At 43.2% G+C, this 15,172-nt stretch overlaps 1 protein-coding gene across 1 annotated transcript in view; it reads left to right on the top strand.

Moving 5' to 3' along the window:
* The window catches only part of CDCP1 (CUB domain containing protein 1), a 173,194-nt gene that overhangs the window by 48,905 nt on the left and 109,117 nt on the right, over window positions 1-15,172 (top strand). Inside the window, exon 2 of the mRNA XM_077491587.1 lies at window positions 5,807-6,016. Coding sequence (XP_077347713.1) covers window positions 5,807-6,016 — 210 coding nt within the window. The remainder of the gene's footprint in view (window positions 1-5,806; window positions 6,017-15,172) is intronic.

Genomic DNA, 15,172 nt, shown 5'->3' with positions numbered 1-15,172 from the left:
CTATGATAAATCACCTTTGTTTGACAGATGGCCAAATACAATAATGGTGGCTATCTAACTGTATGTATGTCCCAAAAAGGGTAACTTAGTTCAAAAAAAATAATATACGAAATGTATATGTATACAATACATGCGTATAGATTACCATAAAAAGAGAGAGAGGAAAATGACCATAATATTGAGGTGGGGGCCTAAACAGCATTAGCTGCCCACCATCACCCATAGTCCAGTTAAAGAAATACATGGATGAGACATAACCAACAGGTTTAGAAAGAACATTACAATCACTCTATTATCATAAAATATAGTTTACATAAAAAATCATATAAACTACCTGGCAAACATTGCTACAAAAATACAAATAATAATAGTGAAAATAGTGTATGAGACCCAGACTGAATACAAAATCAGTACAAAAAAAGGAAAAAGGGAATATTAAATCAACTGTTGTTAATAAAACAATTAATGTCCCATTCGACGTTGAGCCCCCCAGGGATATGTGTCCCTAATTTATGGATCCAGTTTGTTTCTGCCCTGGAAATAGTGCGCTTAGCGTTACTGCCGCGCCAATGTGGGGTATATTTTTCTAAAGCCAGAAAGGTGGTGCCTCTTGGGTCCCGATTATGTTTTAGATCGTAATGTTTACTAACGTTATGTTTGTCAAATCCTTTACAAATGTTAGTGATATGTTCCCCCAGGCGCACATGTAGCATGCGTACTGTGCGTCCCACATACTCCAAACCACATGGACATCTAAGTAAGTACACAACGCACTTAGTGGTGCATGTGATGAATGTTCGTATGGGGTATGTAAGTCCATTGCTAGACGAGGTGAACTCAGTAAATCTCCTGCCTCGTAGAGCATTTAGCTTACAAGCTCTACATTTCCCACAGGGGTAAAAGCCCTTCAAATCACCAAAAAAAGTGGGTCTAGTTGGGGGGTCCGGGACATTAGGAGCAATCATATTTCGCAAGTTAGTTGCACCCCTAAAGATCACATTTGGTCTATCAGGAAGTTCGGGGCCCAAGATTCGGTCATTTTTGATGACCGACCAATGTTTCTGTAAAATTCTTTTCACAGCCCAATGCTGGCTGGAAAACGTTGTGAGTAAAGAAACTCCATAGTTGTCCATGTTATCAGTCCTGGGTGGTCTCTCAGCTAACAATGTTTGACGTTCCCTACTGTTGACCTCCATTATAATGGAGTCAAGGGACTCACTGTTGTAACCTTTAGCTAGGAATCTCTCTTTTAAGATTAGTGCCTCCTTAAGAAAATCCTCATTGAAAGTGCAATTGCGTTTTAAGCGAAGGAACTGGCCCTTAGGGACCGCTGAGAGCCATGACCTATGATGGCAGGAGTCGAGTGGAATATAGCTATTCCTGTCAGTTTTCTTGAAAAACGTTGTGGTAGTTATATTATTATCCCGGATGGAAATATTCAAATCCAAAAATTGGATATTAATGGGGCTTGAGACATAGCTGAGAACTATCCCACGGTTGTTGTTGTTTAAATGGGACAGGAAGAGCTCTGCCGATGAACTGTCACCATCCCAGATAAACAAGATGTCATCGATAAACCTTTTCCAGGTGACTAGTTCTGGGGGTTTGTCACTAAAGACTATATCCTCCTCCCACTTTGCCATGAAGAGATTGGCCATACTGGGAGCAAATTTTGCTCCCATGGCCACTCCCTTCACTTGCAAAAAATGGGTCCCATCATGCCAAAAGTGGGGCTCAACGTCGAATGGGACATTAATTGTTTTATTAACAACAGTTGATTTAATATTCCCTTTTTCCTTTTTTTGTACTGATTTTGTATTCAGTCTGGGTCTCATACACTATTTTCACTATTATTATTTGTATTTTTGTAGCAATGTTTGCCAGGTAGTTTATATGATTTTTTATGTAAACTATATTTTATGATAATAGAGTGATTGTAATGTTCTTTCTAAACCTGTTGGTTATGTCTCATCCATGTATTTCTTTAACTGGACTATGGGTGATGGTGGGCAGCTAATGCTGTTTAGGCCCCCACCTCAATATTATGGTAATTTTCCTCTCTCTCTTTTTATGGTAATCTATACGCATGTATTGTATACATATACATTTCGTATATTATTTTTTTTGAACTAAGTTACCCTTTTTGGGACATACATACAGTTAGATAGCCACCATTATTGTATTTGGCCATCTGTCAAACAAAGGTGATTTATCATAGGACTCATTGTTTGTATTTTTCAGTGGTCACTTTTACTAGTCTATTGTATATTTGAGTCCCACCATTTAGTTATGATGGTACTCGAACTTTATTTGAATTAACTGGTCGTTGACCGTTTTTTTTCCCTTTTTCTTCTTTTCTATATGTGGTAACCATTCCGAAGGGACTGGTCATTTGTGGGTTAATCCCATTATGCACGGACGTTTTGGTCTGCACCTATGGCAGGGCTCCCTACCTCACCCATAGGCTATTTAAACCTTAAGCACGAGGGTGTGGGCGTACCCCTGATGACGTCAATCTGTGACGAAACGATCGTCGGGTAGATACGTCTACATCTCGTGCTATTTTTATCCGCTTTATTTTATATTTTTGCTAGCAATTCTTTTCGTTCAATTTTATACGACTCCATTGAGTCATCTGTATCTTTCAACGTCTATTTGGTTGGAAAATAAAGTACACGTGTTTTAGACTTTATCACACGATTGGGTGCTTTTTTCCTTTTTCATCCATTTGGTGACACGCCAACTTGAACATTTTTCGAACGGACCGGAACGGACGACGTTCAAGGAACACCCGAAGGTGTGGGTCATTCTTTACCTTCCTATCCGGAAAGGTGATTCGAGTCATCCATTCACACGAGGAGTGTCGGAGGAACGATCTTGTCCGATCCCAACAGTTGGGGAGTTCGTATCTGCGCACACTAAAGGTGGCTCTGGTAAGCCTTTACTACTTACTTAAACTGTACAGTGAAAGAATTTACGTGGTCAAGCACCTATACCAGTGATACCTGGGACCAATTTTAAAGTTTCATTCACGTTCAACTATAAAGTTCCATTCACGTTCCACCTAATGAACTTATATCTTCACATTTATGGGGCCTTGTAAATCACTTCATTTATCCAAAGCATGGGACTTGTTTTGATTTGTTTTTCAATTTTGTTGTTTATTTTTCTCACTTAATCACAAGTTTGTGCTTCACAGCATTAAGCTGTAGTCTAAAGAATTATTTGTCCTTCTAAAAGTGTTTTTTTGACCATTCTTTTGGTTTAATAACTAATTTTTTGTTTATTGCACAATATGCACATGTGTATTGTTTATCATTGATGTTTTACTTTTTGGAAACATTATCTTTGAAAGTTTTTTTCTTGATTTATTGTTTCATTACATTCAGTCACGTGTTATACATTAAGCGCTGCACTGTTTTTCACACTAGCCAATCAATGGCCAGGGTGAGCGGCGAAGAGTACGTCGGGGGCAAGCGCGGGACTTTCAAGGGGTCAGGTGAGTAAAACAAGGGGGATGGGGGGGTCGCACTGTCGGATGTTTTTTTCACCTTCATGCATAGAATGCAAGAAGGGGAAAAAAACTTTTTTACCTTTTACAACCCCTTTAAGTTGAACGTCACCCCTCCTTGTGCATTTTTTTTTTTTATATATATAATGCCCACCTTTTGTATGGTGGGTTGTCATTTAAAATGCTTGCACATCCAACCAATCCAGCTTTGTCTACCATAATCCACCCTTCTGCCAGCTGTTGTCAATTACATCCTGTGGGCAGAGAGGGCCGAAGCTGATCTGGGGGGGGGGTGGGGGGTGGGGGGGTGTCTGTGTGTCTGTGTCTATGGAAAAGCATAGCCTGGCTTGTGTCTTTACCTTTCTGTCCTGGAGACCGCTGCACCGCCCTGTTTCTTGTGCATGTGTCAGTGACAGGAAGTGTGGGAAAATCCCCTCAGTGGTGTTGCAAACAGAAATAAAAAACCAGACAGCAATTTTAATTCCTCCCACAGTCTGTTTAAAATGAAGAAAATTATTTTCACACATCTCTGGGGCTGCCAAGGAACGTAGAGCAGGAGGGTTCTGTGCATCTTTGTCTCTGTTTCAGGTCCAAATTCAGGCAAAAATGTGTACCTAATTCGGAGTAAAAATAAAGCATTTGTTAACCCCCCCCCCCCCCCCCAAAAGAAAAAAAAAAGGATCCTGCTCCTTTTTAAAGCATGTTATACATGTTGTGTCATTCGGATCCCTGTATTATCTGAAATAGCTAGCTGATTCTACCAGTTTCTACCTTCCCCTCTGTACGCTGACCACGATATATCAGGGCTGCTGAGCTCTGACACCATGGTCAGAGTAGGTGCCTCCCATCATCTGCAGCTCTCCTCTGTCTCCCTCTGTCCCCCTCTGTCCTAGTGGGCTGTCATTTACCTCTGTGTATATGCCCATGTGTGTGACTATAGTCACATAGTCTGCTTGGATGTGATCAGGAGGAAATACTTGGCATAGAAACTCACTGAAAACTGATCATGTGCAGAGCTGCCAACAATGCTCTGCAAAGACCCTAGCTGAATTGGGGACATGGACAGAAGGTGGAGATAGAAAACAGCAGGATCAACCAGGTTTTTATTTATTTATTTTTTGTTTTTGTTTTTTTGCAGAATACAGAAAACTAATTTTATAGTGCGTGAGTGTGTATGAACAGCATGTAATGCAGCAATTATTGGGAGTTTTTTTATTTTATTATTATTATTATTTATATATTTTTTATAATGTGGGTTTAGTTCATTTTTAAATGCTGCTATAAGCAATAGGTGGGACTATAAAGAACAGTGCTGTCTCCAGCCTTTGTTAGCCTAAGCTCAATGCAGGTTGTGAAAGCTGTGATCCCTTCTAATATGCTACTGAATGTCCTCATCTTTGTTGGCAGTAGAAGTGATTGCACTATGATCGCAAAGTGTGATATAGTATATGAATATTTTGTTATCTGTGGTTTATGCAAAACTGTTGAGAAATAATTCTGGCTCTGTTTTTTTCTTTGTTACATGAGCCCTTTTTAAACTTTGTATATTGTAAATGGCTTTCATTTAGTTCTCTAGCTTAGGTCTGATACATTGGAATTTTCAGATGTGTTCCTTTATGCCGTGTACACACGGATGGACTTTTCGACAGCAAAGGTCCAACAGAACGAATCCGCTGGATAACTCGATCGTGTGTGGGCTTCATTGGACTTTTGTTGGTGAAAAATCAGATGGACTTTGGATTTAGACCATGTTTCAAATTTTTCCGACGGACTAGAATCCGGTCGAAAAATCCGTTCGTCTGTATGTTAGTCTGACGGATGAAAAGCGACGCTAGGGCAGCTTAAGGCTTCTGACTATGAACTTCTTATTCTAGTTCGGTCATACATCATCCTGTTCAAATCCATCGGACTTTGGTGTGATTGTGTGTGTCCAAGTCCATTCGTTCAGAATGTCTGTCGGGAAGACACTCGGACCTAGTCTGCCGGAAAGTCCGGTTGTGTGTATGCGGCATTAGTCAGCTCTCTGAATAATTTGGATAAGTCTGCAATAAAAAGAATAAAGCCCTGGGAATGGCAGTTGAAACGACTCTGCAGCAAACACCTCGCAATCTGGATTTTCTGTCCACACTTCTAATGCACAAATACAATAAATAATATACATAACATTTATAAAAACAATGGAAAGAGCAAATGTGTTTTTGTAAATACTGAGAATTAAAGTGTACAGTAAAGCCACAATTTTCTTTTGTTTTGATATAGAGATACTTTAACTATTTTTTTTTTTTTTTTTTACAGAATCTGTCACCATCTCATTACAAGCAAGAGACAACATAACCATCAGTATCAAAAGTGTTATTAATACAACACCATCTCCCTGCTTCCTCTGCATTGAAAAGAAGTGCGACAGGTCAAGCCTGATAATTCGTTCTGGAAGCACTGTAAATTATGACTTTAGTTGTAAAACGCCTGAGAAGTACTTTATTATGGAAATCAACAGGACTATTGGTAAGTTAACTGTTCAGATTCTGTGTTCTAATTAAGGAAACCTAAGATGTTGAAATTCTTTAAAATTTCATATTTGTAAAGTGGAATTAGTTCTACGCGGTGCACTAAAATTAAGAATATGTGAATGCTTGGCAGTATTAAACGCAAAAGAAAAGAAAAGAAAAAAAAAAAAAAATATATATATATATATATATATATATATATATATATATATATATATATATATATATATATTTAATGTTGCACCTTACCAATTCCTAGATGTGATGATTGTACTAGTTTCCTTTTTTGGGCTTTCTTCTTTTTTCATCTGGTGATCCAGCCAGTAGGGCTCCATCTACACTAGTGTAAAAAATATCGTCGGTTCTCTTGGCAGGAAAAAACTTGAATTTTTAATAGTTTTTTGTACTAGCGTTTAACTCTGACGCTAAACAGAAGGGGTTTTTCTACATCTAAACTTTAATCTAAAAAAATCTTCTAGACTACTTAATGTGCATGGATTCATAAGATAACCATAGTTGTTTCTATAGGCAAAATGTTAAACCCCTCTAGGAGCAGTTTTTTTTTTTTTTACATACTTTTACATTACACAGTGTAATACAGGAGGTCACAGGTGAAAACAGAAGGGAAAAGGCCAAAAAAAACTGATGCAGCCACCGCATCTTATGATTGGTGAGCTACAATATAATAAAATTTTTTGGGGGGGTTTAATACCGCCAGAATTTGGGGATACATCATTTCAAAAAGATTCAATTTCGCAAAAAAGTATGAATGAACATTTTTCAAAAATATATAGCCCTGTAATTGCTCTGACAACCAACGCTGTCCAACAATAACCATAAAATCACAACGTATTTAAAATCATAAAAAGATCATGGAAGCCAACAGGGCCCTTTGTATACAGTGCAATATTGTGCTTGTGTACACATACTGTACAGTAGGATTCAGTAGTGTGTCATCAGCAAGGACACATGTTCAGTACTTTACTTTCCTATTCTTTTAATTGTTTGATTGAAGGACATATTGCCTTTATATATTGTTGAGGTCTGTAATAATACACCAATGGTAAATTAATTATTACTGGAGATTAATGTACTTGAATGGTATATTGTAAATAAGTCTCGCAGTATTAAACTCAAAAACAAGGATGTATTAAAATGCAGCCTACCAATTCTTAGATGTGCTGGCTGCATTTGTTTTCTTTTTTAAAGGCTTCTTTCCTTTATCTTCACCTGGTGGTCTAGCTATTAAGTCTGTAATTTTTTTTTGTTTTCCTATAACTGACCAAGCTGTCCAGACAAAGTAACAGAGGGTTGGGCCAAACCATTTAGCACTTTTTGCAATGGTCAGTTTTTATTAATTTATGTAACGCCCTCAGACTGACCATGCTGTTCTCCAAAGGCACGTGCTTTACTTCTTCATCTAGAATGCAGACACACTAAGACAAGGAGGTGTGTTACTGGATAGATCACCAAGTGACATAAAAAAAGCCCAAAAAAAAGAAAACAAATGCAGACACCACATTTTAATAATTAGCAAGTTGCAATATATTACATTTTGGTTTTGGGCTTAATACCACTTTTAAAGAGTTACTAAACCCACAAAAAGTAAAATCAGTCTGTATATGAAGTAAAACATGCTTGTTGTACACACTGTGGGACCTAAGGGGTTAATCCTGCACATTTTATAAAAAGGCCTCAAACAGAGCTGGTCTTCCCTCTCCTCCTTCCACTGTCCCTAAGCCTTCTCCTGATAAGACAGAGCCTTTGTAGGCACTCTGCACATGCTCAGTTTGGTGTGTATTGCTGGAGTTTTCACTTTTATTTTTTTTTATTTTGGGAGGGTGCATGTGATCAGTACAGGGCTAATTGGCACTATCCAGACAGAGGGTCAAGGGTTCTGAAGCCTCATAGGACAGTCATAGTACAATGAAAACAACTCCTACAAGCTTTGAAAATTCAACAGTTAAGAAATTATGAATTTCTATATATAAGTATATAGAGTGACTTGCATGGTGAGTTGAACCAAGTCTAACTGAATGCTAATATGTTGTCATCAGTCAATGAACACTGTAGCATCATAAAATGTTCATGATCCACATGAATAGGTACATTTCTAAGTATAGAGACCCATTTGCTAAGGTTGCATTTACACTACAGTGTTTTTTAAAATCGCAGACAGATTTGCAGTGGATCTGCCCGCTGTTTGACAGCGCCAGTGTGAATGACAAAACACGGGACTCGCACGGTGCTCGCTCGTCCCCACCCCCTTTCCTGACAGGCCGGGTTGCGTGCTCGGATAAGGGTCTTATATGGGCCTTGGGGGGGGGACCCCCACACCGTTTTTTCGGCGTAGGGCTTCCCCTTTAAGTCCATACCAGGTGACGGGGCCAGCAACGTGCCAATCTCGCCGCCTTCGGCGGCGACATTGACCTCCTGCGCCAGTCCCGTCTACCTGGAGCCGCGTTCAAAATGAACAGACTTTTCTCCGTGTGCGGGAAAATCCGTTCATTTTAAAAGTACGGTGGGCTCCCGCCAAAAGTCCGGAAGACCTAGTCCCCCGGAAAAGTCCGGTTGTGTGTGGGCAGGTCCGTTGGCTCAGAAAGTCCGGCGGACTTTCCGGCGGTTTGTCCACCAGACTAAGTCTGCCGGATAGTCTGATCGTGTGTACGCAGCATAAGACTCAGTCTGCAAAGTCTACCTCCATCTTGGATTATCTTCCAACCTTCTTGTCACTGCACAGATTAGTAGTTTTCCTGTGCAGTCCTAGCGGGCTTTCTTGTATGGGGTGTCATTGCCTCAATATTGGTGGCAGAACAGTTTCGGGTATTGTTCCTCCAAACCTGTTTAGCCTCTAAGATCAGAGGGAGCATTTACCCTTTCTTTGACCTGAAAGCTCTGTCTTCATTCAAGCTTAGAAATTCTGCATAGGTTCCAATAGAGTTGCCATTACCTCTCTTCACCGTTAAACTTCTAGCATTTATGAAGCTCGAGAACGTGTGTCTACAAGTCTCCATTTTCCATGACCTTAGCAGTTTCTGACCTTTTTTGCTGGGGATGTTTTTTATGGGTGGCCCCTTTAGTGGTTTGTTTTCTGGGTTATCCGACCTTGCACTGCTTTTGAAAATCCAGGCAAGTAATGACTTCATGTATCCTTCAACAGACTGGAAAGAAAATAGGCTTGTTATACTCGCCCCAAAATCTTTCTCTTGAAGTCTATTGAAGGACATGGGTCCCATGCCTCTCTGGGTATGATCATGCTCTTGCTTTTTGTCTTTATGCAATACAGAGGTGTACTGGTGGTAGGAGGTGTTATCCTAGACCAGTGATCTCCTAACTGTGGTCCTTTTGCTTGCCTTTATCTGGCCCTTGAGGCATTATTCTTGCCGTTGACACCAACAATGTGGCATAATTCCTACTACTGACACCAACAATGGGGCACTGTTTACTCCCACTGGACACTGTCCAGCCCCCCTAAAGTCTGAAGGACCGCAAATTGGGGCTGTAAATCGCTCACTGTAAATTGTCCAGGACTTTACAGAAAGTTAAATTTATATATGTATATGTGTGTGTGTGTGTGTATATATATGTATGTATATATATATATATATATATATATATATATATATATATATATATATATATATGTATGTACCGTATATACTCGAGTATAGGCCGACCCGAATATAAGCCGAGGCCCCCAATTTACCCCCAAAAAAACTGGCAAACTTATTGACTCGTGTATAAGCCGAGGGTGAGACATGCCTGTCCATCCCTGTGTGTGTGTCCGTCCATCCCTGTGTGTCCGTCCATCCCTGTGTGTCCGTCCATCCCTGTGTGTCCGTCCATCCCTGTGTGTCCGTCCATCCATCCCTGTGTGTGTGTGTGTCCATCCATCCATCCATCCCTGTGTGTGTGTGTCTCCATCCATCCATCCATCCATCCATCCCTGTGTGTGTGTGTCTCCATCCATCCATCCCTGTGTGTGTGTGTGTCTCCATCCATCCATCCGTGTGTGTGTGTGTGTGTGTGTGTGTGTGTGTGTGTCCAGCCTACCTGTGTCCCGAGCCTTTGTCCCGAGCCTCCGTCCCGTGCCTTGCCTCCTTGCCTCCGTCCCGTGCCGTGCCTTGCCGCCGTGCCGCCGTGCCTTGCCTCCGTCCCGTGTCGTGCCTTGCCTTGCCTCCGTCCCGTCCCGTGCCGTGCCTTGCCTTGCCTCCGTCCCGTGCCCTCTTCGTCGGCGCCTCGGCGGCCATTGTAAAATTCAAAAGCCTCCGCCTTCGCCTGTGATAGGCGGAACACTGAATTTCCCAGCAGCCTGTGTTCCGCCTATCACGGACATCGTATCATCCTCGTCCGTAGTACGAGGATGATACGATGTCCGTGATAGGCGGAACACAGGCTGCTGGGAAATTCAGTGTTCCGCCTATCACAGGCGAAGGCGGAGCCGGAGGCGCGGCTTTTGAATGATAGAATGGCCGCTGTCTGTCTGCTCGACACGCTGATCGAGCGGGCAGACAGCGATGACTCGAGTATAAGCCGAGGGGGGCACTTTCAGCCTCAAAAAAGAGGCTGAAAATCTTGGCTTATACTCGAGTATATACGGTATATATATATATATATATGTGTGTATGTATGTGTATATATTTATTAATAATAATAATAATAATATTATTATTATTATTCTCTATCCATCTCTATATATCTATCTCTCTATTTCTCTTTAGTTGACGGACACAGCTCCATTAAATGTTGACCGTAGGGTTAACCACACCACCTTCAGGAGAGGACTAGGCAGAACATGTAATGCATGTGAAAACAGAACTGTACAGTTCTGCCCAGGGGGTGGTCCTTCTGGCTGTAACCCCTCAGCCTGCTTCCTGCAGCTCAGTTTTTTTCTGCCTAGTGAAGGGTGTACAGCATGGTTGTTGGCCATTTTCTGTTAGTCTCTGTGAGCAGCATGGCCAGCGGCCATTTTCCTAGTGGTTTTTTCACTATACAAGAATGGCCGGCAGCCTTTTTCTTGTAGCCTCAGCATGGTTTTTCTCCCCAGCGCTGGTTCCTGTGCCTCAGAACAGCGTGTTTTTTACTCCTGGACAGTTGTGACTGACACAGCGATCAGCTACAGCACGGCGCAGCACTCTGTCAGAGTGGTGAGTCCTGCGGTGGGGCCCCTCAGTCTGTTAGCAGCTAGGAGGGTGGGATTGAGCACCTTGTCCTAAGTCCCCAAGGGTGGCAGACAGGGTGGGTCAGCATGGCATCGGAAGCTGACGTTTCTTCCCAAGATCTCCCTGCAAATAGTGCAGTGGCCTGGGACGCTTTGTTGGTGGTCCTGGAAACATTCGTTGCCAGGGTGAAGGCAGCATGTGGGCGCAAGGGGGGTAAAGTCCCCCCCTCCGGGGAGAGCTCCGATTCAGACTCGGGCCCCGCGGTGACTGGCGGCCCCTGTTCTAATGTGTCAGAGGATGCTGACCAGGACAGTTCGGGTGATTCTAGGTCCGCGCAGAAAAAAACACTAGTTGGAGCACTTATCACCGCTGTGCAGGATACCCTTAAAATACAGGATGTAGCGGGATCCTCTGCCAAGGTGTCGGCCCCTTTTGGGTCCCTAAACCGGCCGGCACACCTAAGGTGTTTCCGTATCCGACTTATTTTGATAAGTTCATATAAAAATCTTTGGAAAACAGCGCTGTCCAAAAGTTACTCGATTAATCCAAAAAAGGCCTAAACCAGTGAGGCAAGCTCTAAAAGTAATATGAAAAATAACAATGTAAATTCTTGCTGCAACTCAATGTGAGATACCCACAATAAACACAAACCAAAAAATATAAAGCTGCGCTAAAACTTATAAACGACAAAAATAATATTGTGACATATTAAATTCTAGTATCAAATACTAGACAGTGTATACTATCAGAAATTGTGCAAAAAATCATCAAACTTAAAACACATAAAAAGTCCAAGGGGAAGAGAAGCACAAAGAAATGAATTCAGTCCATTGAAGTGACTCTTTAAAAACACCCTTCGGATGTATAGCAGGTGCGCCCAGAGAGAAAGTTTTATCCACCACCAAATTCAGTGAGGCTTACCAGCTGCCAAGATCTCTTTTTAGGGAGATCATACAAGCTTAAAAACAAAGCGATCGTTCCTGGTCTCTCCAATGGGTTCTGCTGGCGTCTCCAACTCTTATAACTCCTTCTTAGAGCGTCTCACATTCCACCATAATTGTTAGGTAAAAGAAAAAAGAAAGGCTCCCATAGCATAATTCCGTATAACATTTTAATCCGAATGTAATAAAAAGCAAAACAAACTCACAGATTTCCAGCTGAGTACAAGCGTATGTATAATCACGAGGCGGCCGGCTCTCTCCTATTAACACTGCCCGCCCTTCCTGGTCAACGGGGAATGGCGGTGACGTCAGCACGCCGCTCACCCTGCGTCGTTTCGTCAAAAATGACTTCTTCCTGGGGTACGGGCGGCGCGCTGATCCACCGCCTTAAATACTCACTGGCAAAGAACGTAACCGCCCACTTCCGAGCTCGGATTCCCCGTTGACCAGGAAGGGCGGGCAGTGTTAATAGGAGAGAGTCGGTCGGCTCGTGATTATACATACGCTTGTACTCAGCTGGAAATCTGTGAGTTTGTTTTGCTTTTTATTACGTTCGGATTAAAATGTTATACGGAATTATGCTATGGGAGCCTTTCTTTTTTCTTTTACCTAACAATTATGGTGGAATGTGAGACGCTCTAAGAAGGAGTTATAAGAGTTGGAGACGCCAGCAGAACCCATTGGAGAGACCAGGAACGATCGCTTTGTTTTTAAGCTTGTATGATCTCCCTAAAAAGAGATCTTGACAGCTGGTAAGCCTCACTGAATTTGGTGGTGGATAAAACTTTCTCTCTGGGCGCACCTGCTATACATCCGAAGGGTGTTTTTAAAGAGTCACTTCAATGGACTGAATTCATTTCTTTGTGCTTCTCTTCCCCTTGGACTTTTTATGTGTTTTAAGTTTGATGATTTTTTGCACAATTTCTGATAGTATACACTGTCTAGTATTTGATACTAGAATTTAATATGTCACAATATTATTTTTGTCGTTTATAAGTTTTAGCGCAGCTTTATATTTTTTGGTTGATAAGTTCATATACAAGGAATGGGGAAGCCCGCAACGGACCTTTTCAGTCCCAAAAAGGATGGCGGGGCTTTACCCCTTTTGAAGAGAGCCTCCTTAAAAAATGGACAACGCCCCTGGTTGTTGACCCCCAGTATCCAGGTTAAATAAAATAACCACGATACCGGTAGAAGGGGCTCCTGCATTTAAGAACCCTACCGACAGGAGTGCCGAGGCGGTGGCCCGGTCCATGTTTACGGAAGTGGGATCAGGGCTACGACCTGTACCGGCCACAGCATTGGTGTCGCAGACCCCTACTGAGTGTGCAAAACTATTGCACTGTGAATTGGCGAAGCAAGTCGCCTCCAGTCTACGTAGAACTAGCAGACCAGCTGGTGGCTCTGCCTTAAGTATGTCTGTGATACGGCCCTGGATACACTTCCCCTGCTCTCCAGAGCATTGGTATCAGCAGTGGTGCTATGGCGCCTGATTTGGCTGAAATGCTGGTCTGTGGACCAGGCATCTGAAAAAGCTCTGACGGATTTGCCCTTCCTTGGTGAGCGACTATTTGGAGCTTCGCTGTATGACATTGTTAAGAATGTCACAGGTGGGAGAGCACGCTGCTCCCACAATCCAAGAAGGGTAAGGAGCCACACCACAGGCAAGGGCCCTCCTTTTCCGCTCAAGAGTCTTCTTCTTTTTTTTTTTTTGTCCGCCCGCGACGTCAGGTAAGCACTCCCAGTCCGACAGGGCGACTGCTTAGGGACTAAAGCATCCCTGGTCTCGCAAGCCTGCGAGCAAAAGTGCTACCGCATGAAGGTTTTCCCCCGCCCGGCACACAGGTGGGGGTCGCCTTTGGTAGTTTGCAGCTCGGTGAGCCTCTCGGCTGTCCGACCAATGGGTCTGCAAACTGATTTCATCGGGTTACAAGATAGAGTTCCTCTATTGGCCACCAAACATTTTTTCTTTTTCCCTCCAGCATACCTTTACTCCCGGCTCACCGGGAGGCCCTGTTTGGGGCAGTAAGGGACCTGCTCAGACGCGGGGTGATGGTGCCTGTTCCAAAGCTGGAAATGTTTCAGGGATTCTACTCCAATCTGTTTGTAGTCCCCAAAAAGGAAGGGGTACTTCCAATTCTGGGCCTAAAAGCCCTCAATTGCTTTGTGAAAGTACAAAGGTTCAGAATGGAATCAGTTCGCTCCGTAGTCCCAGGCCAGGCCAGGCCTCAGGCATCGGAGGTTTCTGCGATTTGCAGTGGGGGAAGAGCACTACCAGTTTCTGGCTCTCCCCTTTGGCCTGGGATCAACGCCCTTAATCTTTACCAAAGTATTGGCTCCAATTTTGGCATTTGTTGCGACAATGTGGGATCGCAATCGTGGGTTACCTAGACGACCTCCTTCTGAGATTAGCTTCCGCCTCAGAATTAAGGGAGGATGTGGCGATCACCATGCAAACTCTACAGGAGTTTGGGTTGGTGTTGAACCTCAAGAAGTCAGTGCTGGTGCCAACTCAGCTCCTGGAGTACCTAGGCTTACTGCTGGACTCCGTGGAAGCGAGAGTATTTCTCCCTTCAGACAAACTGCAGACTCTCAAAGCCACTTTGAAGTTGTTGATGAACCGCAGGTGGTTGTCGATGCGTTTCTGCATGCGAGTTCTGGGCCTCATAGTAGCCTCCTTCAAGGCGGTACTGTACTGGCAATTTTACACTAGAGTCTTGAAGAGGAAGATACTGTCCAAATAGGACAAATCTCTGTTATCCCTGGATCGGCAGATTCGGGTGAGCCAGTTAGTCAGGGTCGCATAGTAGTCCATTATGTGTCAGTCACCTGACACAGGAGCCAGCGAAGTCACCGCTGTCCCCTGTAGTCCGGCGCATCCATCTCCTCGGTGGGGTCTCGCAGCTCCACCGCTGTCATTCGGCGAAGCCGCAATGATGTCACTCCCGCGCATGCGCACAGGAGCCGACACGCGCGGCATCTCCGTCATTGAAGATGCCACGCTCAGTGCGCCTGCGCGCCGCTGTCTACGGCGCATGCGCCGTAGACAAC

This window comes from Lithobates pipiens, unplaced genomic scaffold (assembly GCF_037356315.1).
Source record: "Lithobates pipiens isolate NorthernLeopardFrog02 unplaced genomic scaffold, aLitPip1_a1.2 Scaffold_19, whole genome shotgun sequence".
In the NCBI taxonomy this organism is placed as follows: Eukaryota; Metazoa; Chordata; class Amphibia; order Anura; family Ranidae; genus Lithobates; species Lithobates pipiens.
This window is presented reverse-complemented; position numbering and strand designations above follow the sequence as displayed.